Source organism: Medicago sativa, chromosome 1, assembly GCF_051527215.1.
Source record: "Medicago sativa cultivar Bolivia chromosome 1, Bolivia_mono, whole genome shotgun sequence".
Lineage (NCBI taxonomy): Eukaryota > Viridiplantae > Streptophyta > Magnoliopsida > Fabales > Fabaceae > Medicago > Medicago sativa.
Window position 1 is genome coordinate 79,316,644 of NC_140749.1, and position 25,618 is coordinate 79,342,261.

The 25,618-nt window shown below is 33.1% G+C and overlaps 3 protein-coding genes across 10 annotated transcripts; 1 reads left to right on the forward strand and 2 right to left on the reverse strand.

Moving 5' to 3' along the window:
- Positions 1-1,422: 1,422 nt before the first annotated feature.
- On the reverse strand, positions 1,423-2,848 carry LOC146957861 (uncharacterized). The gene is made up of 2 exons (XM_085751252.1): positions 2,417-2,848; positions 1,423-1,491 (listed from the first exon to the last, which is right to left on the reverse strand). Exons 1-2 carry the CDS (start codon positions 2,846-2,848, stop codon positions 1,423-1,425), a joined length of 501 nt encoding a protein of 166 aa, XP_085607378.1.
- A 1,155-nt stretch (positions 2,849-4,003) lies between these two features.
- On the forward strand, positions 4,004-16,704 carry LTA3 (Dihydrolipoamide acetyltransferase, long form protein). Of its 2 annotated transcripts, none has more exons than XM_085739529.1 (23): positions 4,004-4,133; positions 5,231-5,278; positions 5,493-5,571; positions 5,649-5,679; positions 5,832-5,878; positions 5,973-6,017; positions 6,159-6,232; positions 7,978-8,047; positions 8,590-8,775; positions 8,859-8,903; positions 9,053-9,126; positions 9,580-9,649; positions 9,861-10,250; positions 10,701-10,761; positions 10,852-10,896; positions 10,999-11,082; positions 13,675-13,751; positions 13,864-13,926; positions 14,038-14,108; positions 14,221-14,281; positions 15,544-15,604; positions 15,683-15,763; positions 16,275-16,704. In XM_085739529.1, the coding sequence occupies exons 1-23, from the start codon at positions 4,054-4,056 to the stop codon at positions 16,331-16,333; spliced, it is 1,902 nt and encodes a 633-aa protein (XP_085595655.1). In that variant the 5' UTR covers positions 4,004-4,053; the 3' UTR covers positions 16,334-16,704. The 2 variants fall into 2 exon arrangements, with proteins under 2 accessions (XP_085595655.1, XP_085595656.1); XM_085739530.1 differs by having other exon boundaries at positions 5,517-5,571.
- A 475-nt stretch (positions 16,705-17,179) lies between these two features.
- Positions 17,180-23,366, reverse strand: LOC146957863 (pyruvate kinase 1, cytosolic-like). Of its 7 annotated transcripts, none has more exons than XM_085739533.1 (16): positions 23,244-23,366; positions 22,706-22,798; positions 21,838-21,934; positions 21,226-21,323; positions 20,903-21,058; positions 20,702-20,779; positions 20,126-20,257; positions 19,666-19,743; positions 19,417-19,488; positions 19,190-19,279; positions 18,870-19,014; positions 18,568-18,656; positions 18,222-18,317; positions 18,052-18,119; positions 17,686-17,845; positions 17,180-17,511 (listed from the first exon to the last, which is right to left on the reverse strand). In XM_085739533.1, the coding sequence occupies exons 2-16, from the start codon at positions 22,772-22,774 to the stop codon at positions 17,359-17,361; spliced, it is 1,581 nt and encodes a 526-aa protein (XP_085595659.1). In that variant the 5' UTR covers positions 22,775-22,798; positions 23,244-23,366; the 3' UTR covers positions 17,180-17,358. The 7 variants fall into 7 exon arrangements, with proteins under 7 accessions (XP_085595659.1, XP_085595662.1, XP_085595660.1 ...); XM_085739536.1 differs by having other exon boundaries at positions 23,094-23,366; XM_085739534.1 differs by having other exon boundaries at positions 23,042-23,366.
- Positions 23,367-25,618: the final 2,252 nt, after the last annotated feature.

Genomic DNA, 25,618 nt, shown 5'->3' on the forward strand with positions numbered 1-25,618 from the left:
TTTAATCAATTCTTACATAAATAAGTATTTGTATAATATTTACTAATTCTGAGCTACCATTTAAGAAAAGAATAATCCCTTTCTATATAATTTTCAATAATAATTGAATTTGAATATTTTATTATTAATTTTATGATTTATAATATAAAATTAATTTTTAAATAGCTATATTTGACTGACTTTAGTAATTTAACCACAATTTTATTTTTTATTGGTCGTCTTTTATGATAAGATTAAAAATCATATGTTAATGGTATTGTGACTCAAAATTTTATGACAGAAAATAATTTTGAATTAAAATAGAGAAAAAATACGCGTTAGATTTTTTATTATAGGAGTACTAGGACCCACTATATCCAATTTATCTGCAATTTATGTGTTAGAATTTTGTCGCTAAACTATAAGAGATGAGATAAATGTAGTTTAAGATTCTCAATAGAAAATGGAGTGCAATTCTGGCTAATATATGTATAAGAGAAGATAAGAGCGTAAATTTTAATATAAGAAAGATATAAATATAATTCAGATATCTCATATGAGAGTGGAGTGTAGTTTACTTTTCTTTTAAACTAATTTGATTAAAATAGAATTTGAAGTAGAATTGATTGTTTTTTCTCTAAAAGTAAGTTGGGCTTAAAACTTCGTGTAATATTATATGAGTGAAGTTTGAAAATAACACCTGTACAAATAAAAGCATAAATTCTTCTCTTATAATTTGAGATTTGAGATTCTTTCTATCAAAATTATAATACAAAAGAGGTGTCTTCAAGATCTTTCATCGCTAAACTTTTGTTAGAGATTTTTTTGGTTTCACATAACTGACATATATCACGGTCGACTAAATAAAATAAAATAGACTCCCACTGAACTTGTTAAATCCGCAACTCTTCATAACATTATCTGAAAACCAAATGAGCTAGTTACTTTATGAGAATTTGTGGCGACGCTAAAAAAGACTAATTTTTTAACTCATGGGTGGATTTCATGGTTTTGCAAACCATCTACTTTATATTTATTGATACAAATTTTCTTCGGTTGCACCATATTTAATCATTAATGTTGCTATTAAGAAACACTGAATTGACATCTATCTTATGCAGCTCCAAAATTATAATAAGCAAACTAATATTATGACCGTTCTAATAGAGTCTTTCAATTATACTGAATATAATTTTTTTTTCCAGTCAATTCTTTATGATACTTAATGCCCTAATTCTTGAGGGTGTTGAGTTTGAACTATATGAATTAATTTCTTAAATTAAATGAGAGAAAGAACAATTAGAATGTGACCCGCGCGACGCGCAGGGTTGATATAATTTATTTGAAAAAGCACATGCACACCATACATTTTGTCATAATTGATTTGAATTTAAAGATAGCTGAATTTTTAGATGGTATGCTGAATTCTGTCTTTTGTCAACATTAAGAATAGTTGTGAAAGATATAAGTCATTATTCCCTTTGCCTTTTGACAGTTGTCTTGGTGTCTCAACTGCAAAATTTAGTCATGTAAAGTCAACAAATTTAGAGAAGAGGATCAAACTATGGATGTATTGAGACGAAGATGCATAAATTAAGTTCAAGGCAATGTAAAATAGTGGAATACATGATGAAAATGAAAAGATGTGTCAACATGTACCTATCGATAAATGTCATTAGTTATACTTCAAACAAAATCAAAATCCTACAACTAAATGCGTAACAAACCAATCCATACTGGAAAGGAACTTACCCATGGAATCATATGGACAATTTGGATTGACAAACATAGCTGTTGAGTGAGAAGATAAAGTTGGTATTGTTTGTACATCAGAACATGCAATATTTGATGTTCTTAGGAAGATGATTTTTTTTAGCAAGTGAATTGAACTTTTGGACAATAATGGAATTTAAGGACCATTACTTCAGTTTATGGTATAAACTATGAAGTAGTCAAAGAGATTGAGATCAACATATATAATAGAAGATGGTTAAAACTAAGAAAGAATGATTGGAAACATACCTTCAGAGACATAAATGAGGATTAGGAAAGCAAGAGAAAATGTAAGTGTACGTATGTCCAAGGGTGAGACCAAGAATGGATTTTTTTAGATAGACGAAATGACAAAACCGTTATACACTTCTCGTCTTAAATTCTATTGTATAAAATAATACTTCTCGTCTTAAATTATAAGTCGTTTTGAAAAAAAATTTGTCTTAAATTATAAGTTGTTTTACAATACGCATTATTGTTAATTTTTATATCATATCCTTAATTATTTTTTTGGACTAATATATTCTTCACTATTTATTAATTTATCTTTTTTTAAAAGTTGCATTTTTTTTGACCGAAAAAGTTGCATCTTTTTTTTTTGAAGGAAAGAAACTTATATCATTTCATTACTTAAAATGTGTTCAATACAATCTGGTATTTCTACCAAAATTTGGAAACTAGCTGAGGATGTGGCCGCCTTAGCTAATCTATGGGCTGCCTCATTTGCTTGTCTCCTCACAAACTCAACACTAGAGTTGACATAGTATTGTTCAAAGATAGTTTTACAATTATGAATAATCATCCCAAATTCTGTAACATCCTGATGTGCAGATGAAAAACTTTCCACCACTTTTTTAGCATCAAGCTCAAAATCAATAGGTCCTAATTGTAAGTGATGAACCCATTCTAAAGCTGATAATAGTCCAAGAGCTTCGCCGACGTGTACCTCACAGACTGGAGTAAACCATTCAGTTTTTGCCAAAACAAAAGTGCCTGTATCATCCCTTATACAAACTCCTATTCCCACTCTATTAGAAAGTTGGGAGAAAGAAGCATCAATATTGCACTTAAATCTTCCTTCAGCTGGTTGATCCATTTCACAATTCCTTCTTGTCGTAGATGTGCAGAAGATGTATTACAAATCCTACGTGCATCTTGCCAATCATGAAGCATAACTTTTGCTCTCTCGACAACATAAACTGGAGCATCAATTACCTCATTCCACACTCTGTTGTTTCTTTGTTTCCATATACTCCACAACACACAGCAAAATAAATTTGCATCATCCTTAGATAAATCCTGTAATGCTTTGAAGATAATATTCTTGCTATCCAGATCTTGTTGTAGCAAAATAGAAATAGATGAAAAGAAAGGAAGCATACTCCAAACATTTAAGCTACTTGGACATTGAAAAAATAAATGAAGTGTATCCTCATTGCTCACCGTACACAGTGTACAATTCATAGGGCATGTGACTTCTTTATCTTTTAGACGTACACGAGTTGGTAAGCAATTCCTACAAATTCGCCAAATAAATTTTTTTACCTTTGGAGGAATCTTGAGCTTCCAAATTAGATTCCAAGAGCCTTGTACCTTGAAATGGGATGTATCAAGTAATTCTTGCACACAAAAACGGTATGCACTACGAACAGAGTATTCACCATGATTTTCTTTTTTTCAGATGAGTCGATTTTCTGTCACTGATGGGTAGAGCGGTGTCTTCACTATATGTTCAACCACCTGGTGATCGAAAATTGACTGCAGGAAAGGTAAATTCCATTCCTTGCGGTCATGTAGCATGCAATCTGAGACTCTTAGATCAGCTAGAGGGAAATCTCCATCAGGATGTGGGATAAGTGTAATATCATTTGCAATCCACTTGTTATACCAAAATGAGATATCATCACCATCGCCTATCCTCCATCTGCTTCCAGCTTTGAGAATAAAATTAGAGTTACATATGCTTCGCCATACAAAGCTAGGCTTATGCCCTAAAGTCGACTCAAAGAAATTGCACTTGGGATAATATTTTGCCTTGTAAAGTCTAGCTACCAAAGAATCAGGATTTGTCATAAGTCTCCAGCCCTGTTTTAATTTGTGTCAAATGTTGCAAAAAACTTGAATAACCTAACCTTCCCTAAAAAAAAAAAAAAAAACTAACCTACCACCAAATAATGATGAATGATTATTGAAAATGATTATGTGCTAATAAAAAACAAAACCAAAAACAACCCTCTTTTCTCTTCTCTTTACATTCAACAATCGAATCAACCAACACACTTGCGATTTTGTTTCTCTTCAATGGCACTCTCGCGCCTTCGTCACCCTATCATCTCTCATTCCATCCGTATCCTCTCTTCTTCCACCAGATCCATTTCGAGGTACGTAGTACTCTCTCAAATCTTGCTACGCAATTATGATCATTTTTTTTAATATTAGTAAAGTTTTGATTTTTATCTGATTTCCTTTAACTTTGGTCGAAATTACTTAATGGGGTTTTGAGTTTTTAGCTCATAGGTTAGTTGGTAGGTTGATCATGTTTTTCATGTTCAATTAGGGGGTTTATGAATGATGATGGATATAGATTTTGTGATCATGATTTTGAACTTATTGATGTTGATTATGCATTTTAGTATTGTAGTTGAAGTTTATTTTGTGATGTTTTTGTTTAGAGTTACTTTGTGAGTTTGTTTTGTACTCAACTAGATGGTTATAGTGCTGAGTTTGGACCTTGTTTGATTAAAAAATCGTTGCATTTTATATTTGGGTATAGAATTTCTTATGTGAAATTTAGAGGATTGGTTTAGTTTAGGGTTTAAGGGTTTATGCTTCATTTGGATGAACATGAAACTGAAATGGTGCTATTGATCAGTTAGTGATAGTATTCTGCTTGTCGTGTTTACTTGCACGAGTCGTCCGGCTTACATTAGGTGAATTGAGTATTAATTTGAGATGTTGCTAGCAAGTTCTTAGTGTTGTTGGATTTCTTCCAATTTTGATTAATCCATTTATACATATAGTATATCATACATGGGGTCTGTTTGGATTGATTTATTTGAGATTATCTACTGACATAAGTTTTGTGAGGCTGTTTGGGATAACTTATGACACTGTTATAAGCTGTCTATAACTTGTTTTCGTATAGCTTATATGAAAACAATTTAACTTTATTTTATCTTTTGCAATAGAAATAACTTATACATAAGCGCTTATCATGATAAACACTTACGTTATAAGCTGTAAATAAGCTGGTTATCCAAATAGGGACATAGTATCGTTTGGTGGCATGGCATCTTTTACTTAGGACGTGCCAATTTTTACTTATTAATTGCTTTCTTTACTTTTGAAAGAATGGTAGGCTTTTTTAATGTTTGTAGCATCATATTTATTGTAATTCTGCCTTGGTGGGTTTTTCTCCTTCTAAGAATGCTGCTTCTATGTTTCTAACACACTGTTTTCTGTTATCATCTTGGCACAGAACTCCTAATTCAAGGATTTATTCCATCGTTGGTAATGGGAATCTAAGGTTTGCATCCATTAACCTGTATTTTTTCTCACTAGCTGCAAACTCAGTTTTTTTTAAAGCTATCTTATTATGTCTATTAGGATAAAAGGTGTCCCCTTTTTCGACCACCAATAAGCCATTTTCATTGATTGAGCCTAAAAATAAAAAATCTACGTCATTCTCTATCTCCTCTAGTTCATCCTCCTTCCTCAACTTTGTATGATCTAATTGACAGTTTACCATTGGTGATGTTTATCAGGCCTGCATCTTGGTCTGGGCTTACTGGAGTTTGTAACAGACCTTTAAAGTCAAGGGTTAGTATTTAAATAGATACATTTTTTCAATCATGACTACAATATTCTCTGACATCAACCGTCAACATTTTTGGCAGTGGATTGATGTTAAATTCTTCTCGTCTTCAGGTACTCAATGTTCCTGTTACCTAATTTTAAAAGCTTCTACTTGTTTAGGATTTTTGTTTTATGGTTTCTCTTTTATGATTAACAGAGGATAATCTGCAAATTCAATCATGTGTATCTAATTATGTTCTGATCATTGTTCCCCCATTTAATAGATTTTCCACATGAAGTCCTTGGGATGCCAGCTTTATCTCCTACAATGGTGAGCTTGGAGAAACAAATAGTTTTCTCTCCCTTTTCTGATCACTTTTCATTTAGGGCTTTCATGGAATTTTGACCTCTTCTCTTTGTTTCAGACCCAAGGTAATATTGCAAAATGGAGGAAAAAAGAAGGAGATAAGGTCTGTTTGCACATAGTTTTTATGTTTTGATTGTTGCATTATTGCATATCATAATTCTGTTTGCTTTGATGCTTTCATTTTGAAAATTGATTTCTTTGAATGAATTAATCATTTTCTCCTTGCTACTGTTTAATCTTACAGATAGCAGTGGGTGATATACTATGTGAAATTGAAACTGACAAAGCTACACTTGAATTTGAAAGTCTTGAAGAAGGGTATTTTTTTTCTTCCTAAGTACTGGATGGCCTTTAATTTAAAATTTATAAACTTGAGTTTCTTACTGTTGAAGTTAAAGGAAGCAACGCAAATGTTAGTCCTGTTACAATTCAACATATCCCAGCTGGACTGTTTAGCAACTTGAATGTTGCTCGTGATATGTGTATCTCAGGCCATCTTTGGAGTAATACAGTTTTGATGGTTACATGATTGATCCAGTATCAAGCTCTCTCCCAGTATGACTTGACAATCCAAGAAAATCTTCCTGTCAGATTTCCTAGTAAGGCAGAAATCTATTTAAAAACATGCCACCCCGCTCTTGGATGTGATAAGATGCCCCTCCCTTTTCTTAAAGCACGTATTAGCTATAGCTAGATCAAAAGGCGCGAAAAAATTATGATGGATTTACCCTCCACATTCACCTCTCCGAGGACATATGGAACCCCTCATAACCTCTCGATACACTCTGACATGCCCATTTAGATCCACTCCTAGAAAAATATTTTCTCCTACTGAAATTTCCTAAGCTAAGCATTCTAAATCCCCCAAAAAATTTACTTTATGGTGTTCTTATAACCATACTTAAAGGTGTCTTGTTCAACTTCAAATTTAGGCAATGATCCGATCTTGTATCCTTTTTACATCCACAATATCCTTCTTCCACTTCTTACCAACAATAATGCCTACCCCATTTATCGATCTTACATTGCCAGTGTATTAAAGCTTAACATTTGAACTGTCCAATTCTTTTGCCTTTTCACACACTCACTTAGTTTCTTGTATGCACACCACAATTGATCCTCCTCGTAATCATTGTGTCCACTATTTCCGTAGGTTTTCCTTTTAAGCATGCCTATATTCGATGTTCTAAAATGAGTCCTAATCTCATGAACTAGATTTCTTACCCACACCAATCCACAAAAATGTTGCAACCCTTTTCTTATTTTTCACTGCATCCAGGTGGTGGTGCAGCAACAACTATTACTCGTATGACACTGTACTCGAGCTATACATTGTGTTGCTTCTGGGCAACGACTTAAATTTAACGTTATTACATATTCAGTCCATGCCGTATTGATTCGACCAAGTTTTACGTTGGTTGTAAATGCCAAATACAAACCTCTCTTTTGTTTGGGTTTCGGACAACTATGCATAGCAAGGCTAACATAGGCATGCTTATTTTAATTTATTTTTAGCTTATAGGAAAAAATAAGTTGAAGTGTAAAGCTAGAGGGACTAGAGAGAATAAAGACTTAGAATTATTATGATCTTTTGATATTATGATACAAAAGACTAAATACTAACCTTTGTTCGTACTTATACTAACCTCCTAGTCGGTAGCATTAACTGAGACTAAAACATTAGCGTCGGTCACATAGATCGATTATCTGGTGCTGTATGACCATCACAATACTCGTCTAACTGGTAAGAACAAACATGTAGAAACCACCCTTGAATTGTAGTCATTCATTGTTTTTCGAAGTGACTGTCTTCTGTACTTTATATGTGTTGGACATGCATGTGTCTGTTTAAGACAATAATGTCTTTGATTTAATTTTTTTTTCTCAATGTTATTTTCTTATGCCTATTTGGGCCTTCTATTATATCTGGCTTACTATAATTGAACTGATTTTGACCCTTACTATAATTGAACTGATTTTGACCCTAGAGTGTAAATCATATAAAACATCCAAATTTTAGCATACAATTAAAATGTGTTGTAGTGATTGGATGACTCCTGCAGATTTCTGGCTAAGATATTGGTACCTGATGGTTCAAAGGATGTGCCAGTTGGACAACCGATTGCAATAACAGTAAGTCAAGCCAACATTAAGTTCCAACTCTTGTATCTATTTGTTACTGTTATGTGGACACCATAGCAATGTTTACTTCCAACATTACTGGATTCTGCAGATGAAAGTAGCTTTCCTAGACAGAAAATTAATAATGTCATTTTGCACACTGGATTTATTTAATCTCTTTTGACAAAATTGACGCAACAATTGTTTTCATTGTGTGTTCCAATGTGCACCTTTATGTTTTTTAATCTGCCAATGAAAACTTTGCAATTTATCCGTTGCCCAAGAGTTGCTTTTATTTCTCTGTCTTCTCTCCAATTTAATAAAATTGTGTTACACGCTCACTATTACTGGCTTAAATAACTTAAAGTCTTACTTTTCTTAAAAAAGACACACACACACACACACATTTGCCATAGGAAGTCTATTCCAGTTCATTGGAAAAATATAGACTTTAAATGTTAACTTAATGATTCTAACCTACAATTCTGGAGTTCAAGTGAGATTTGCATCCGAAATATTTGATCATGTAAGCTCTAACGGTGAGCCTTGACAAGGTTGAGGAAGAAAGCGACATTCAAAATGTTCCTGCTTCTGTGGGGGGTGAGAGCGGGGTTGAAGAGAAGAAACCAGCACACCAGGATGCCGCAGTTGAGGAGAGAAAACCAGAAACAACTACGATTGATACATCAAATCTTCCACCTCACATTGTTCTTGGAATGCCTGCTTTGTCCCCAACAATGGTGAGACATTTTTATGCTACTTGTAACTATTTCCGACATAAACTTTTCTTCCACGAAATGATTTTCAATTTTTTTCTTCACAGAACCAAGGAAACATTGCTAAATGGAATAAAAAAGAAGGAGACAAGGTTAGTTATGTTTTTAACATAAGATTTCAAGTGAGATTTCCTTTTTAATGTATTTTTTTAAAATTTTAAAATGTGAAGGATGTAAGTAAGTCATTACATCCGTTTTATTTATTCTGTGTTCCATGAATTAACATCTAATTATCTAATAGATTGAAGTGGGTGACATATTATGCGAGATAGAGACAGACAAAGCTACCCTTGAATTTGAAAGTCTTGAAGAGGGGTAAATGTCTTTCCTTGTACTTAAAGCCTTTCACTGTGAATATTGTGTTTGGTATAGTTGCCTGTTCGCATTGCAACATGTTGTGTTATTAAACAACATTTTTAGGCCAAGCAGCTTCATCTTAAATAATGTTTTTGCACATAATGAAGACTTGAGGCATATAATATGGGTTGTAAACATATTTATTACATGCCTGATATCTTACTGAAGTGTTTATAGACATGCCTAGTACTAAACAGTTTCCTTCAATAAAGTATGAAAGAAACCCAGGAATGGTGGCTAACCTCTTTCCTTTTGATATTGTTAATTATATTACTGACCAGTTTTTTAGCACAAAGCTGGTATTCTATTTGGTCTATTTTACAGACGATCACTATTTGTGTTTCTTTCTTCTCCTCGATAAAGTTTTGCCATCTAGCTGACCAACTTATGTCTGACATTTTGAGGGACTAGGTACCTAGCTAAGATAGTTGCACCAGAAGGTTCAAAAGAAGTGGCAGTTGGACAGCCTATTGCAATAACAGTAAGTGTGAAAATGCTTTGTAACTTCTTCTGTCAACACATTGTAAAGTTTGAGTTCCAACGATCTGGCATCTACTTTTGAAATACAAACTAAAAATGTCTGATGATGTTCCGTAAATTTATTGGTTAATTTACCAAATTGATACTCTTTGCTTTTGTCTTGAAAAGCATTGTAGTGTATGAAATAATTATGCTGCCTGCTCTTTCGCAAGGTTGAAGATGCAAGTGATATTGAAGCTGTTAAGAATTCTATTGGCAGCAGCTCAGTAAACCAAAAGGAGAAGACCACCCAACATGACACTAAAAGTGAAGTCAAAACAAAGAAAACGAACACAGCACGAATCAGTCCAGCTGCAAAGTTGCTAATTTTGGAATATGGATTGGACACATCAACATTGAATGCAACTGGTCCTCACGGCACCCTACTGAAAGGTGATGTTCTTTCTGCAATTAAATCAGGAAAATTGTCTTCAAAACCTGCTTCATCTAAAGAAAAGGCATCATCATCTCAAAGTCATCAAGTTGCGACTTCACAAGAATCAAAGTCTAGCTTAAAGCAGTCAGATAGTTATGATGATTTTCCGAATAGTCAAATTCGCAAGGTAGGACCCTCAAATATTCAGTTTTAAATATAAATAAGGTTCTTCAATTCTTTCACAGAATATGTTGCATGGTAATGAAAATTATTTTTGCCAAATAAGATTGTACGAAAAGTATTAAAAAGGGACCAAGGGAAGACATTGTTTGGTGTCTATCGTTGGGAGTTGAATGCTAAAAAATCTTACGAATTTTTATTTGTTATTACACCTAATATTGATCCTAATTGTATTTGTTGCCTCTATATAGTGAATTCAGCATATTGTTTTGGTAATACTTGGTCATTGTTGTACATGCAGAGCTCAGTTTTGTAATGTTTTTGTTCTATTATGGATGTCCTGTCCTTTCTATTTACATCTCTACTAACTAAATACTTAGGAAAATTGATAGTTAATGGACTATATTTCAACTCTGCTTCCTTCCACTCATCTCAAATATTTTTGACTGTTTTGTAGGTGATTGCCAAGAGGTTATTGGAATCTAAACAAAATACGCCACACTTATATTTATCATCAGGTTTTAATCCCCTTATGTCGTGCATATTATTGCAGAATAATCTATTTTTGTACAAACTAATTAATATAAATTTTTATTGGAATGTGTCAGATGTTACGCTGGATCCTCTTCTTTCCCTTAGAAAGGATCTTAAAGGTATGACTGATATTAATTTTTCAATGGCACATTTTAGATGTTACGGCTTGGTCCTGGTACATCTGTAATCCAATATAATCTTGATTTGGTCCTTCATTGCAGAGCAGTATGACGTCAAAGTTTCAGTGAATGACATTATTATCAAAGTTGTAGCAGCTGCTCTCAGAAATGTTCCAGAAGCGAATGGTAAACAGTTTCCTATTATTTTTCTATCCATTTGTGTTGTATTTACCTTAATTATCTTAGGTGTTAGAACTAGTGGTGACGGACCCAGAAGGTGCGGAGCAACTGACATATAAATTTATAGCTATTACATATAATTTTTGCAACAAAAATACGCAAGTACCGTATACATTACTGTGAATGTTGCCGAATTGTTGACTGAAGTGTTTATCCCACAAAACCAAACTCGCAAACTCTCTTGTCAAACGCGGCCGCTCCCGGCGCTATCGCGGCGCGGAGCGGCCAAAAACGAGGAGCCGCTTCACAACGCCACCAAGTCACGCGTTTGTGGAAAGCGGGTTTCGCGGCCGCGAAACTGCGAAGCGGAGCGGGTCAATAGCGGGTCAAAGCGCCCGCTTTTCCGGTTCGGAGCTCAAAACGACTGTGTTTTGGTTGTTTCCGGTTAGATCTGCGCTTTTACATCACTGTAGGAGAGAGATGACGGGAGGAAGAGGAAGGAGAAGGGAGGAAAGAGAAAGAGAGAGAAAAGTGAAGGAAGAGGAAAGAGAGTTAAGATCAACGGTAGATCTGTGTTTTTGTTTTGTGGTGGAATACAACTGTATTTTTTCCTTATAATAAAGTGGGACACACAGCTGTCTCGTACTACTTTGCAATCCGTTTTTATTTTTTTTAGGCAGTTCTTTTTCCTCCTTGAATTATTAGTATTATTAACAGTAAAGTTGTGTAGGTATACAAGTTTTAATTCAACTATGTGATTTAAAAAAGTCAAACTCATATAATAATAATAATAATAATAATAATTTGTTTTACAAAATTAATAGTAATAATACTTTCTGCTTCATAAAAAAAAATAGTAATAATAGTTTTTTAAAGGAATAATAATTAATACATAGTATAGTATATTGGTTTTAAATTATTGCATGATATATTATTTGTCTTTATAAAAAAAATATAATATGATATATAGTTTTTAAATTAATAAGTATATACATTTAATCTGTTTCTTAAATACATTGTTTAAGGTATTTTAGTAATTTTTTTAGCATTATGGTATATTGTTTAAGTATATTATTTAAGGTATTTTAATACTTCTTTTTTAACATTATGATATTTTATTTCAAATTATGAATACATTATGAATTTTGAGTAATATTTAAGTTGTTTTAGTATTTCTTTTTCAACATTATAGTATTTTAGTATTAAATATATTAGTGTCCGCGTCATGTAATAGCGCCCGCGTCGCGCCCGCATACCGCGCCGCGTTTCCGCTTTGACAACTATGCTCGCAAAGGCTGTTTGAAGCATACTCAAGTAGCATAAACTCATCTGGACTCCCCGAGCTTCATAACCATGTGGCTAGAAGGCTGTTGGAGATAGGTGGCTAGTGGTAAAACATAGAAAGGCTTATTCGCCTGATACTTTAACCCATATAGTTTGAAACATTCTGAGTCGAATTGTAGGATCATATCGGCAGTCAAATATGATATTTTATTTCAAATTATGAATACATTATGAATTTTGAGTAATATTTAAGTTGTTTTAGTATTTCTTTTTCAACATTATAGTATTTTAGTATTAAATATATTAGTGTCCGCGTCATGTAATAGCGCCCGCGTCGCGCCCGCATACCGCGCCGCGTTTCCGCTTTGACAACTATGCTCGCAAAGGCTGTTTGAAGCATACTCAAGTAGCATAAACTCATCTGGACTCCCCGAGCTTCATAACCATGTGGCTAGAAGGCTGTTGGAGATAGGTGGCTAGTGGTAAAACATAGAAAGGCTTATTCGCCTGATACTTTAACCCATATAGTTTGAAACATTCTGAGTCGAATTGTAGGATCATATCGGCAGTCAAATCTGAGTACATGCAGGAAATGGAGACAGAAACTGTTGCAGACAGTGATGGTTGCCAAAGACTAAAAAGTAGGACAAAAACAGATGGCATCAAACAACAGAACTGTATATTTTTGAAGCTTAAGAGAAGAATAATGGCATCAAACAACAGAACTGTATATTTTTGAAGCTTAACGGAAGAATAAGAATGGGATTAGATTATGGGGAATTGTACTGGTGATTTCCATGTTGAAATCACATATTTTTCAACCCCCGGAAAAAGTTGACTTAAAGGATTTGTTGCAAAAGGAAGGGATGGAAGAAACATTATATTTTACTGATAAGAAGTTCTTAAGATATAATACATATCAAATACAAAGCATTGGCATATATAATTGTTGGATGTTTTCCTTAATTGCAGGCCACTTCCAGCCGCCTTAATTGCGGTTACTTTAGACCGCCGTTATCGCAGCCTCCAGCACCTTTGTGCTAGATATGGCCTAAGTAGTACGTAAGGTTTGGATATTTCTCATCTTACAAGCCGATTTTTTTGAGGATGAGTTAGGCCTTAAGCCTAGGTTCTCTATACAATTGTAAAATCTACGCCAAGCATACTTAACATAACCAAATGCAGTACGATTAATAAAATAACTAGACTCCTAAACATGAATAACTTGGCTCCTTACAGAAGCCTAAATCCTCACGTATTATCAAAACCAGATTTTCTGTATAGAAGTCTCTAATGCTTAAATCCAACTTACAGCATACTGGAATGATGAGAAAGGGGAAGTCATCTTATGCGACTCCGTTGACATATCAATAGCAGTTGCCACAGAGAAGGTAATTGATGGTTGTTTCACAGTCATTTTACAAAATACTCAATCCTTTTGTGTGGCTATAGGGCTTGATGACTCCAAATTTTACAAAATACTCAATCCTTGTGTGGCTATAGGGCTTGATGACTCCAATATTAAAAAATGCGGATCACAAGACAATATCTGCCATCTCCTCGGAGGTAATTTTATGTCATTGACATAGGTTCCTATTTAATGTTTTTTCAGGAATCTTGACTGTTTGTGTTTAGGCATTTTTATTTGAAATTTTAATACTTTTAGTGGTACTTTAGGTCAAGGAGCTAGCTGCAAAAGCTCGTGAAGGGAAGTTGAAGCCGCAAGAATTTCAAGGGGGGACTTTTAGGTGAGTTTACTACTGAATGCATATATTTCCATGAATGTCGGGAAATTCTCTATTTATCATTTTTTTTTTTTGCCAAAACCAATAACTCCGGGCTTTGTACAACCCCTTGCAGCATTTCAAACTTAGGAATGTATCCTGTGGATAAATTCTGTGCTATTATAAATCCCCCACAGGTTCTCTCTCTCTCTCTCTCTCTCTCTCTCTCTCTCTCTCTCTCTCTCTCTCTCTCATACACACGCACACACACACAGCCCAGTATTTACAACATCTAATTAACTGGCCTTGTGTATAAGTGAAATTGGTTAAGTTTTTACCTTGTATTAGGGGTGAATGTTGTTAGTTAAGAGCCAATAAGCAAATAAGCTTACTGTCACAGAAGAGAATGTTATGATGCATAAGTAGTTACACAAGACAGGATACTGTTAAATATACAATCGTTAGAGAGAATTTTGGGTAGCTCACATTATTGAAAATATAATTGATTCTTGTGGGGACTGTATAAGACCCAATAAAGCACCATTAAGAAGGGTTGATTGGATAGAAGACAGGTGTTGGGTGTTTGTGGGGACTGTAGAAGACCCAATAAAGCAATAAGAGGGGTTGATTGGATAGAAGACTGTCCAATAATTAAGTATGGGGGGACCGAGAAAAAACTGTAGGTCAAACCATTATAAGAGAGTTGGAGATGAATGATTTATTTGTGAATTTTAAATAGAAAAAGGATAAGACATTATTCTACCGTATAATATGTAGCCAATCCCACCTTGTTCGGAAAAGTCTTGGTTATCATCATTGTTGTATAGGGGAGAATTTAGTCAAATGGGTTGTATATCTGCCTTGTGCAGGTCCAATTCCATTCAATTACCCACAAGTAGATTAATGAATATATACAACTTTTATTAAAATCAGTAAAAAAAAAAAAAATCTTATTAAGATTCTACCAAATTTTGTTGTATTTTGCCTGTGATCTCGGTTAATTTCTACTTTTCTTTTATTTCCAATGTTTTTTCATTCACTTTTTGAAGATGATATGATAAACCAGTTTACATCTTTTTCTACTCGTCTATTTACCATTTCAACGAAGGAGCAAAGTATCGTGGTGAACAAAGGATGATTGTCACCTAATTTGATTTTCTTTAATAGAAAGAAAGGAAATTATAACTGAAGATTTTGTTTTTACAGCTATCTTAAATAATAGTCACTTAGTCGCATACCTTTCATGAAATTACTCCTATTTTTTTTTTTTTTTACTTATTTCCCTATTTTGTAATCGTATCGTCAAAGATGTTTCATTTCAGAATGCTTGTTTTATTGATCCGAGAAACAGTTGCCCAAGTTTCCAATCCCTTTGGGGCCTGGATTTCAAAATGATTCAAGTGTTCTGTTGCTTTGTATTAATATAGCTCTTTATTAATTTGTATATCATTTGATGCAGGCTTGCATTCTTGCCGTAGGGAGAGGCAACAAAGTAGTTGAAGCAGTAATTGGAGCTGATGGTATAAATTTATGGATGTTCTGTATGCCACTTAATGCTTAAACTTTAACTTGTTTTGACATTGATTTTTATTTGCTAGGAATTGAGAAGCCATCTGTTGCCACTAAGTTGAACTTAACATTGTCTGCCGATCATCGCGTCTTTGATGGCAAAGTTGGAGGTATGTGTAATTGGAATACTTTAATTAGGTAATAGGAAGTATGAAGGCACACATGAAGATATTTTGTTTATAGATTATATGCTTGTTGACATGTGATAATATATGCCATATAGGTGACTTTTTATGTGCGGACAAATTATTTCTGGGATTAATATTGGGAAAATGACCCAAAAAGAAGATTGGATCACTACTAAAGACATGTTTGGTTTTGGAGATGTTTGGTTTTGGAGAATGTTTTCTGTTTTCAAAGATTTGTATAGGGAACATTTGAAACAAAAAAAATATTTATTTTTATCATTTCCTATACAAATCTTTGAAAATATTAAGCAGAGTAAAAACAAGGTGGTTGTTTGTAATTAAAAGTGAAAATCGGAACCATTAATACTTCATTGAGGCACATAAAATGTTACTTTCCCATTAATAATTGACATATTGAATAGAACCTATGAACCATTATTGCAGCGTTCCACCTTTTAAAGGTTGGCTTATGTGGTTTATCTCTATTTTGCAGGTGCATTTCTCTCTGCTCTTCAGTCAAACTTCGAAGATATAAGACGACTTCTTTTATAATGACATACGACACATTTTCCTGGTGTTTGATTATTGTGCTTCTCATGACAAATCATGTTGATGAACCACAACCTGGCTTGGAGTTGCATAACATAATCATTTTTGTCCATTTTATATCTTCATCGGGTTTTGTAAGATAATATATTGGGTGGCATTACCCATATCTTGAGCAAATACACACCAAGGTACCATCTAACATTAGGCTTCCAACAATTGAGATTTCAACAACTGAGATTCCAGCATGTTGGTAATTGTGTTCATTAGGCAATTTTCTGCCTTTGATGTTTAATAATTTCGTATGAACAGTTTTGTATAGACTAAATAAATACCAGCATTATTTTGATGAATAAAATTTCCATTCATGTGCTGCATCCCCTACCTAAGGTAATGTTACTATTTTCTTGTTCAGGGTGTTTCAATGTTCATCTTACTTTTTGCACCAGAATTAGGGTTTTTTCGATATAGTCACACAGTTAAATGTAGCACCTTCCATTCATTGTACATTTGCTTCTGCTGTAGCTGACCTCCCACTACGTGGTAGATGAACCTTCAAAATACAAGCTTCGTTTTGAATATGCGGTCACACACCAAAAACAGTTAATGCACGCTTAGTTTTTGAATCTATTTGCAAAGATGAAAATTTTGGTATTTGATCGATACATTCAACTTCATGAAAAGCCTCAGGAGCTCGGCCATCTGCATATTGTAGCCAACCTTACCTCGTTCATCGATGATTCTAGACAAATTCCATGTTCCTTTCTATAACCTTTCTTGAACTTATAAAGTTAATCTAACATTCAACTGTCTAAACTTTTGAATATAAAAATGTAAGTGAATAAAACATGATTTTTGGAACAAAATTGAAATAATGTTTTTTCATTATTATACCGTTCTAGTTCAAAACTATAGTTGCTAATCAAACAACAAATTTGAAGCTGCACAACCATTTTGTCACTCAAAAACTTACTAATAGAATTCTATTACATCACTCTAATTAGTGCATTTTATTATGCAAATGACAATTTCTAATCTTCAAGTTCAATAATCTTCACAACTGACGAGTCACCAACTTTCTGGCAAACAACAACTCGGTCATGTGGTTTTATGATGCCAAAAGCCTTGCCATGGTCTAAAGCAACCTTCAAGATTGATTCATTTGATCCAGTATTTGATTCGGCCTGCACGAAGAAAGGCAAATTCACTTAGTTTAACAAACTACAAAGTGATTCATTTGATCCAGTATTCGACTCGGCCTGCACAGCATTTTCCCGATTGAGGTTTTAATATCGTTCCTTGGTTACCCTTCCCCATATATAACAACACTATATGAATTTACATTTAATCATTCTTACAGGGTGTCGAGGATCCGCCAGCATAGGGAAAAGACCTCTCACAATAAGTGACTGCCGAGCCTGAAATGCACCGGTGAATGTCCATCGGAGTTGATTTGTCTTCAATTGAGGAATGACGACAGATATCACAGGCATGGTTGGTCTGTACTTAGCAAGCAACCTACATAACATAAAAAAATAAATAATTAATGATATGTTACCATGTCAGCAAGATACCAAAATTGCAACAAAATCGAATATGACTGTCATATCCGAATGTGGAACTAAATAAATACTGAAAGAAAGAAGAAGGAAAAAAAAGTGAAATCATGTATCAGCTATTCAAATATGAGAAGTCTTTTTAATAAAGGGTAATCATAAGAGAACCTTGCAGCCCTTCCAGATGAGGTGAAGCAGATGATAACAGAAGCCTTAACCTTGACGGCTGCTCGAACCTGTATGTTTCAGGAAAAAGAAGTTTACTACAAAATATATACTTCAGTTAGTATATAGTCCCTTTGAGCAAGTGAATAGAATAATGTTAATGAGAAATGTACTGCAGAGGAAGCTATTGATTCCATGTGGCTCATCGGCTCTCCCACATATTTGACAGTCTTCTTAAAATACAAATCTTGATTGTAAACTTTCTCTGCCTGGACAGTGCAGTAGAATAATTAGTTTACATTTATGATAGATCTATTTCAATTTACCATAATGTAATGATAAAATCATATTGTAATTTATATATCTACACTCCACAGAATATCTGAACAAATTAGTATGACAAGAATACAAAAGAGGATTTTACCGCAGATAACTAACAAGTGACAGGATCACAGGAATAAATTTTAATTGCAAAAAGTATGGTAGGAAGTGTTGTTTAAAGGTAAAGCACAAACTTACTTCAGCACAAATTTTTCCAACTGTAGAAATGGTTTCTACAGGGTATAATCCAGTAAGGGTCTCTGCCCCAAGGAGAATTGCATCACTGCCTGATATAAAAGACAAAAAATTTAAACATGTAAGTTACAATGCAAATTTATGCACAATGTGATGAACACAATAAACTAAAGATATATATATTGATGAACACAAGTGTTTAGACAATTCAACGACGCAATTATAAGTAGATACCCCATAACTTAGATCATACCGGACTGTTCAAATACGACAAAAAAGAACTTAGATGAGGGGGAAAAAATTACCATCCAATACTGCATTGGCAACATCGGTTGCTTCAGCACGAGTAGGTCTCAGATTATTAGTCATAGTATCGACCACACGTGTGACAACAACGGGCTTTCCCGCCATGTTACACTTATAAATAGCAGCTTTTTGGAACAAAAACACCTGTCAAATTCATACATACATATTCAGGATTCTATTCAAACGTATACTAGAGAGACGGAGGAATGCTGTAAAAGGCATATGTAGACAAAAATCTCCGTGACACTAAAAAATACAAATAAACAAAATGGAAGCATAGGATAACATCAGATTTTTCTGACCGGAAGTAGATACCGACCTTCTCAGGTGGGAGATCTATCCCCAAATTTCCACGAGAGACAATGATACCATCTGCTTCTCTCAATATCTCATCAAAATGTTTCAATCCCTATATGAATTTTAGAGAAGAAAGATTAACTTTACAACCACAATTAAGCACAATCATAAAAGACTGTGAACTACAGCATTTGTCTGGTTAGTATAAAAGCAGAAAGTCTATTGTTTAGGGATCTTCAAGTTTCTTACCTCTACATTTTCGATCTTTGCAAAAATATGTGTCTGCTTGAGGTCTTCAAATTTGGAGATATATTCACGGGCCTGCAAATGAAAATCGGACGCATTGTTTATGTTTTCTAATGGCGAGGAATACAAAAACGCAAATGATTCACTTCATCGACAGTGTTATACAAGCTAAGCAAAGTTATAAGTTGAAAAGCATGTGATAGAAAACAAAAAATTAGAGAGAACATAAAACGTAGCAGGTATATCCCTTACATGGCGAACATCTTCAGCGTGCCGGGTGTATAATGAGAGGAAGTCTATTTTGTTTCGAACCCCCCATGTGCGTATTACCTAAGTTAGTAAGTAAAATGTCAAAAGGAGCATTTAAGTATGCAATAATAATAAAATGGTATACGTATACCATTCGTGATTGTATAATGGTCAACCAAATCAGTTTTACATTTGTTATCAATGTGCAGATAATAGAATTTACCTCATCAATTGTGTAAATAGTTGTACACTTACATTTAATCTTTGGATTTGCCAAAAAAAAAAAAAATCTATTTTCCATATTTACAGACCAACAGAAAGATAAGTCATTTTACAACAAAATTTTTAAGAAATTTTGCATTGATGTAATCAAGCTGCAGGTTTAATAATATAGTATAATTCAGTTTTGTCAACCACATTATGTCAATTTCACTACTTTATGTACACAAAATTCTTTTTGTACCTCTTTATCCTTATCAGTAAGAGTAGGAAGATCGATACGAATCTGAGAGACATGTAAAGTATACAATGATCCAGAAAGTGTCGCATCGTTTTTTATGAGACAAGTTACATCGTCACCATTCACCTCGCTGACCTGTATTGTGAAACAGATACCACTTACACTTAGAGTACAAAAGAGAATGATTCTAACTTTAACTGTAAGCAATATTCTACTTTCTGCATCCTGTTTCATATAATGCTTCCTATAAATCTAACTACGAATATAAGAAGGAAATTTGGTAGACTTATAGGATCCAAAAAATAACTTGGAGAAAATTTCAGTTTTAAGATTATTTATTAACTTGTTAAGTAGAAAGACTAAGGAGAAAATATATTAATAAAGAAGTCTATGGTATTTTTTCTCATTTGATCTACATTCATAAACTGCGCTGTATACCCTTATAAGTTATAACTGAATTACCCTAAGGAGGTCAAAGAAAAGTATTTAATAACATATGCAACAGAAAATATTAAGATAATAACTAAATCAGAATAAACTATAGCGTAAGCCTTAAAGATTGAACTATGTCTGCATCACCTCTAGCCATACAGAAGTTGTTTCACTTCCTGTAAACAGATATTTACCGATAAAAATAGTATCACCCTTCTTCACAGCCTGCATAATCATGGATACCTTAGTTAAAGGAGATAATCACATTGTAGTACACATTATCATGGCTAATATGAAAGTATTGGAAAGTAAACATGTGATCCAACAAATGGAAAAAGGTAGACTGACCTTTGAAAGGCCGCTAAAATTTACTGGTAATAGATTTGAAGTAGCTTCTTTGTTCTGATCTGGAGTTAAGACAAGTGATGTGTCTGCTTCAAGGGTAATTGGGCGATCAGTTTTATTCACGACTTGTAATTCTGGACCTACAGTATCTAGCATAACCTGTAATTGAACCAAAATGCATGTATATTGTTACACTAATTACCCTTCAGAAGGAATTTGCACGTATGGAAAATAAATTGGATAGAAGCCAATGTATGAAAACCACAATCATTTAATAGTATGTCATATAAACAAGTAAAATAATAGCAAATGTGTGTCAAGTTTACCGCGCAGAGTTTTTTTGTGCTTTTGATAGCAGCCCTTAAATTTTCCAATGTCTCTTGGTGGTATTCTGGATCACCCCATGAGAAGTCAAACCGTGCAACTGGCATATGGTAAGAAAGAAACAATTAGACGACAGAACAAATGACAAAGACATGCAACTTGCAAGGACCAATCCAAATTATAACAGAAGAACAGCAAGAAACTACTATTGAAATTGAACTCATTCATGATGTGTAATTTCCACAAAGTGTTACTCCCTCCATTCCATTTAGCTAAGGTTATTTACACATAACATATATTAAGAAATCCAATAAATTTTGTTACTTGTGATAAAATTATGTCATTTACTCTTATTCCTGTAATACCATTTATCCTCTTATTCAACTTATATATATCTCTCTGCAATAAATACTCAACACTATTATTGACAAATCAGCAGTTAATGTTGCATCGAACTTTGAAAACGACAAATAATTAAGAACGAAAAATTTCTACAAAGAGACAGTTAAAAATGAAGGAGTGAAAAGTGCAGTAAATCTGATAAAGGAAAACCTATAATCAACTTATGAACAAAGATCACAAACAATGAATGAAATGTTTTAATGGAATACTACCAGACATTCCTGCATCAAGGCATCGGGTAATTGTATCAACTGATCGTGACTTCGAACCAAGTGTGCCTATAATTTTTGTCATAGCTGGAAAGAAAGTCTGCAGAATGCATTTTAAACTTTGATCAAAATCTTGACAAACACTGAAAATCTTCATTGAATAAAGTTTTGTAAACAAATTTTCTAGCAAATGTATATAAACCTTTCTTTTAGTAGTTCTCTTGATTCACCAAAACAAATGTGAAAAACAAGGAAACAACCTAAAGAGTAAATTACTTACATCACCCCCATCTCTAATCATAAATAGACGCAATCAAACGCAGCAGCATCAAAACTTACACAACAACTACTCCAAATAATAATGCAACAACTGGATCACCAAAAGCTGATTTCAATTTATTTTATAAGAATTTGTCAAAAGAAAAATTATTTTATAAGAATGACAATGCTTATGTTTGGTTTCACTTTTGAAGTGGTCCAAATTGGTTCTGGAGGTGTAGAATTGATTTTGACATAATCAATTTTACATTCAACTTACTTTTAGTAAGAATCAATTTTACATAATCAATTCATTCAAGATGAATCTATGTCACTATAGAACCAAACACACAGAAGAAGACAAGATCAGCAGAATCAAAACACAACACATCTTAGCTAAGAAACCAACAAAACTACACTAGCATTTTTCAACTTGATCTACCATACTGGACAACAACAACACAAATGAGTCACAAGAAATTGATTACTTTCTCAAAATACCAATTATTTACATCAAGAAATGAATAACAAAACCAACCAAAAAAAAAAAAAAAACATCAAACACAACACTTGAAATAAATAAATAAATGAAGAGAGAGAAGGAGATACTGACAGGTTTGGATGGCTCTAGGATGGAAGCCATCCTAATAGGTTCTTCAAGAAGCAAAGGGCTTGACTGCATTTTGTTTTTCTTCTAAACTGTAAACTGCACCAAACCTAAACAAATTAACCAGTGATGAAGAAGAAAGTAAATATATATGAGAAAGGTGTACGGCAAAGTGAATGAATACTATCAATAATACCAAACCAACTGTGATTGAAAAGGAAACTTTAACTAAACTGTGTGCATCAATACTAATGAATATATATCTGTAACCAACCAACCAACCATGTCAATCATGTAGGGAACACTGTTTCAAAAAGGAAAGAAAAATATATGACTACTAACCGTAGTCATAGATAGATGGTAAAAACGTGAATATAATGAAAATTAACCGTACACATTTATTAAGATCTTATAAACTCGATCATATTATGTAATATCTGTGTCAATTAAGCTAAGTTACGGTGTTTTATTCACTTATAAAATCAAAACTCTAAATCAACAACTTTCTTTAGAAATAAAAATAAAATTTTATGATCCTTCTCACTTTTACAACTAAGACCATGAATTATAGTTGTCAATTCGACGTAAATAAAAACAAATATGAACATATATCTCCTCTAAAGAAAAAGAACATATATTTGTTTTTTCTCAAATTTTGTTGATTCTTCAACAGCACCGATTCTAAATACTACATTATTATACTAATTTGCTATAATATTTAAATCTATGTATGTACAAGTGTCCATTACCGATAGCGACACAACGTGCCTTGGATTTTGGTAGAAGTGAGAGATACGTTCACGATATTTGACACATAACATAATAACATCATCACTTGCTAAACTAAACTAAAACTAAACAACGGCTGTAAAAAAGAAAACACTGCCGGTAGTTGTATTATATAATCTTTTTTGTTTGTTTTGGACCACAGCACAAACATAAATGCTGTAGATATGTCACTTCTACTCTTCCTCAACAATAATGTCTATTCCATTTTTCGATTTAACTTTGAAAACTTAAAACATCAATTATCTAATTCTTTTGCGTTTTTGCTCATCCACCTGGTTTCTAGTAGGCACATCAAATCAGTCATTCTCCTGATCAAAACGTCCATTATTTCTATAGATTTTTCGGTAAGAGTGTTTATATTTTAAGTTTTGAAACAAATTCTACTCTTGGAAATTAACTTCTTTACTCCACATTTGTTCACGAAAAATATGGGAACCTTTGCTTATTTTTCATTGCATTCAGGCGGCAATACAATGAACATTGCTCATTTGACATTATACTCAACCTATACAACACGTTGCTTTTGGACAATGACCTAACCTTCGCATTATTGTGTATTCGATTCATGTCATATAGGTCGGACGAAGTTTCATGTTTGTTGCTCAAGCTTAACACAACTCTCTCCTTTTATGTGAGTTTGAGACCGACAATGGATAGTAAAGCTAAACATAGTCATGGTTAAAAGATAAATTAAAGAATGGATGTATATATTCATTTTAACCGATCAACGTTAAATTTAAATTTTCAATCAAACGCATTTTTTTTTACTCCAACAAATAGTTTATCATCATTTTAAATTATGTAATTTACGATCATTTTAAACTATATTTTTTTCAAATTTAATTATTTTTTGAATTCTTAATAAAAGATGTTTTCAAAAAAGACACTTTTTTTTATAATTTAATATTTCAAAAAATTTGATAAGTATAAACGAACAAATAATTTTTTTTGAAGGAAAATAACAAATAAATTATTGTTACAATTTAATGATATCAAGTTATTGTTGGGACACACTTGATAATTTTTTTTAAGGTGTTCGGTTGAAAAAATTATGTGCTTATTGAATATTAGTTACAAAACGAGTTATATGTATATACTCATTTAAGCACCCAAACGAAATGTTGCTTTTAAGGGTGTAAGCGGTTCAGACAAAACCGACGAAACCGAAAGTCCAAACCAAAAATGTATCCGGTTTTTCATTTTGAGATCCAAGAAACCGATGAACTGAACCGATGCTAACCCTACTCTCAATTTTACTAATATTATCCCTCTTTACACACACTTATGATTAGGCCCAAAATTAAATCCTAACATAAAATACTACTTAATTCATTCACTCTCTCACATCATCATTTTATCTCATCACTTAGAATCTATTTCATTTTTACTAAAAAAGAAATCCTAGTCGAGTAGCTGTCAACCACACCTATGACCTAACCCAACGTTCCTCATCACCGCTGAGATTGTCCATCTTTTGGTTAGTTTATCATGTTTATGCCATCAAATTTTTAAAATATATCGTTTTCTTTTCTCGTTTTCTATGCCTTTGAAATATTGAGTAAGATTAGTTATAAAAAGTTGTTCGAAAAATAAAGAACATGAAAAAACAAAATATGAAATATTTTAGTATGACGTATGTTTTATGCATGAAATACAAATTTGGTAAATATATGTTTTTTTTAATTGTATTTTCAAACAAACCGAAGCAAACTGATTAGTTTGGTTTGGTTCCTTTTTTGAAAAAAAGTAAAAACCGAACTGATGAAGATTTAATTGGTTCGGATATTTTTTAACTTAAAATTTATCCAAACCGAACCGTCACATCCTTTTTTTTTGTGGTGGTCGAGGTTTGAACTCCGGAACTTGCATATATTATGCATTGTCCATACCAACTGAGTTATGCTCACGAGGACTACATCCTTAATTGTTTTATAGATGGTCTAATTGCTCATTTGAATAAACCACTTTTTTTTAATGAAGGAAGAAATTAGTCTCGAGATAAAGAAAAAAAAAGAATTACTTGAGTTATTTTTGGAAACTACTCAATCAAATTGAGTAAGAAAATAAAATAAGAACATTATTAATACTCTGAAAAGAAAGAAAGAAAGAAAAAAAACTGTCGTGTTTTCT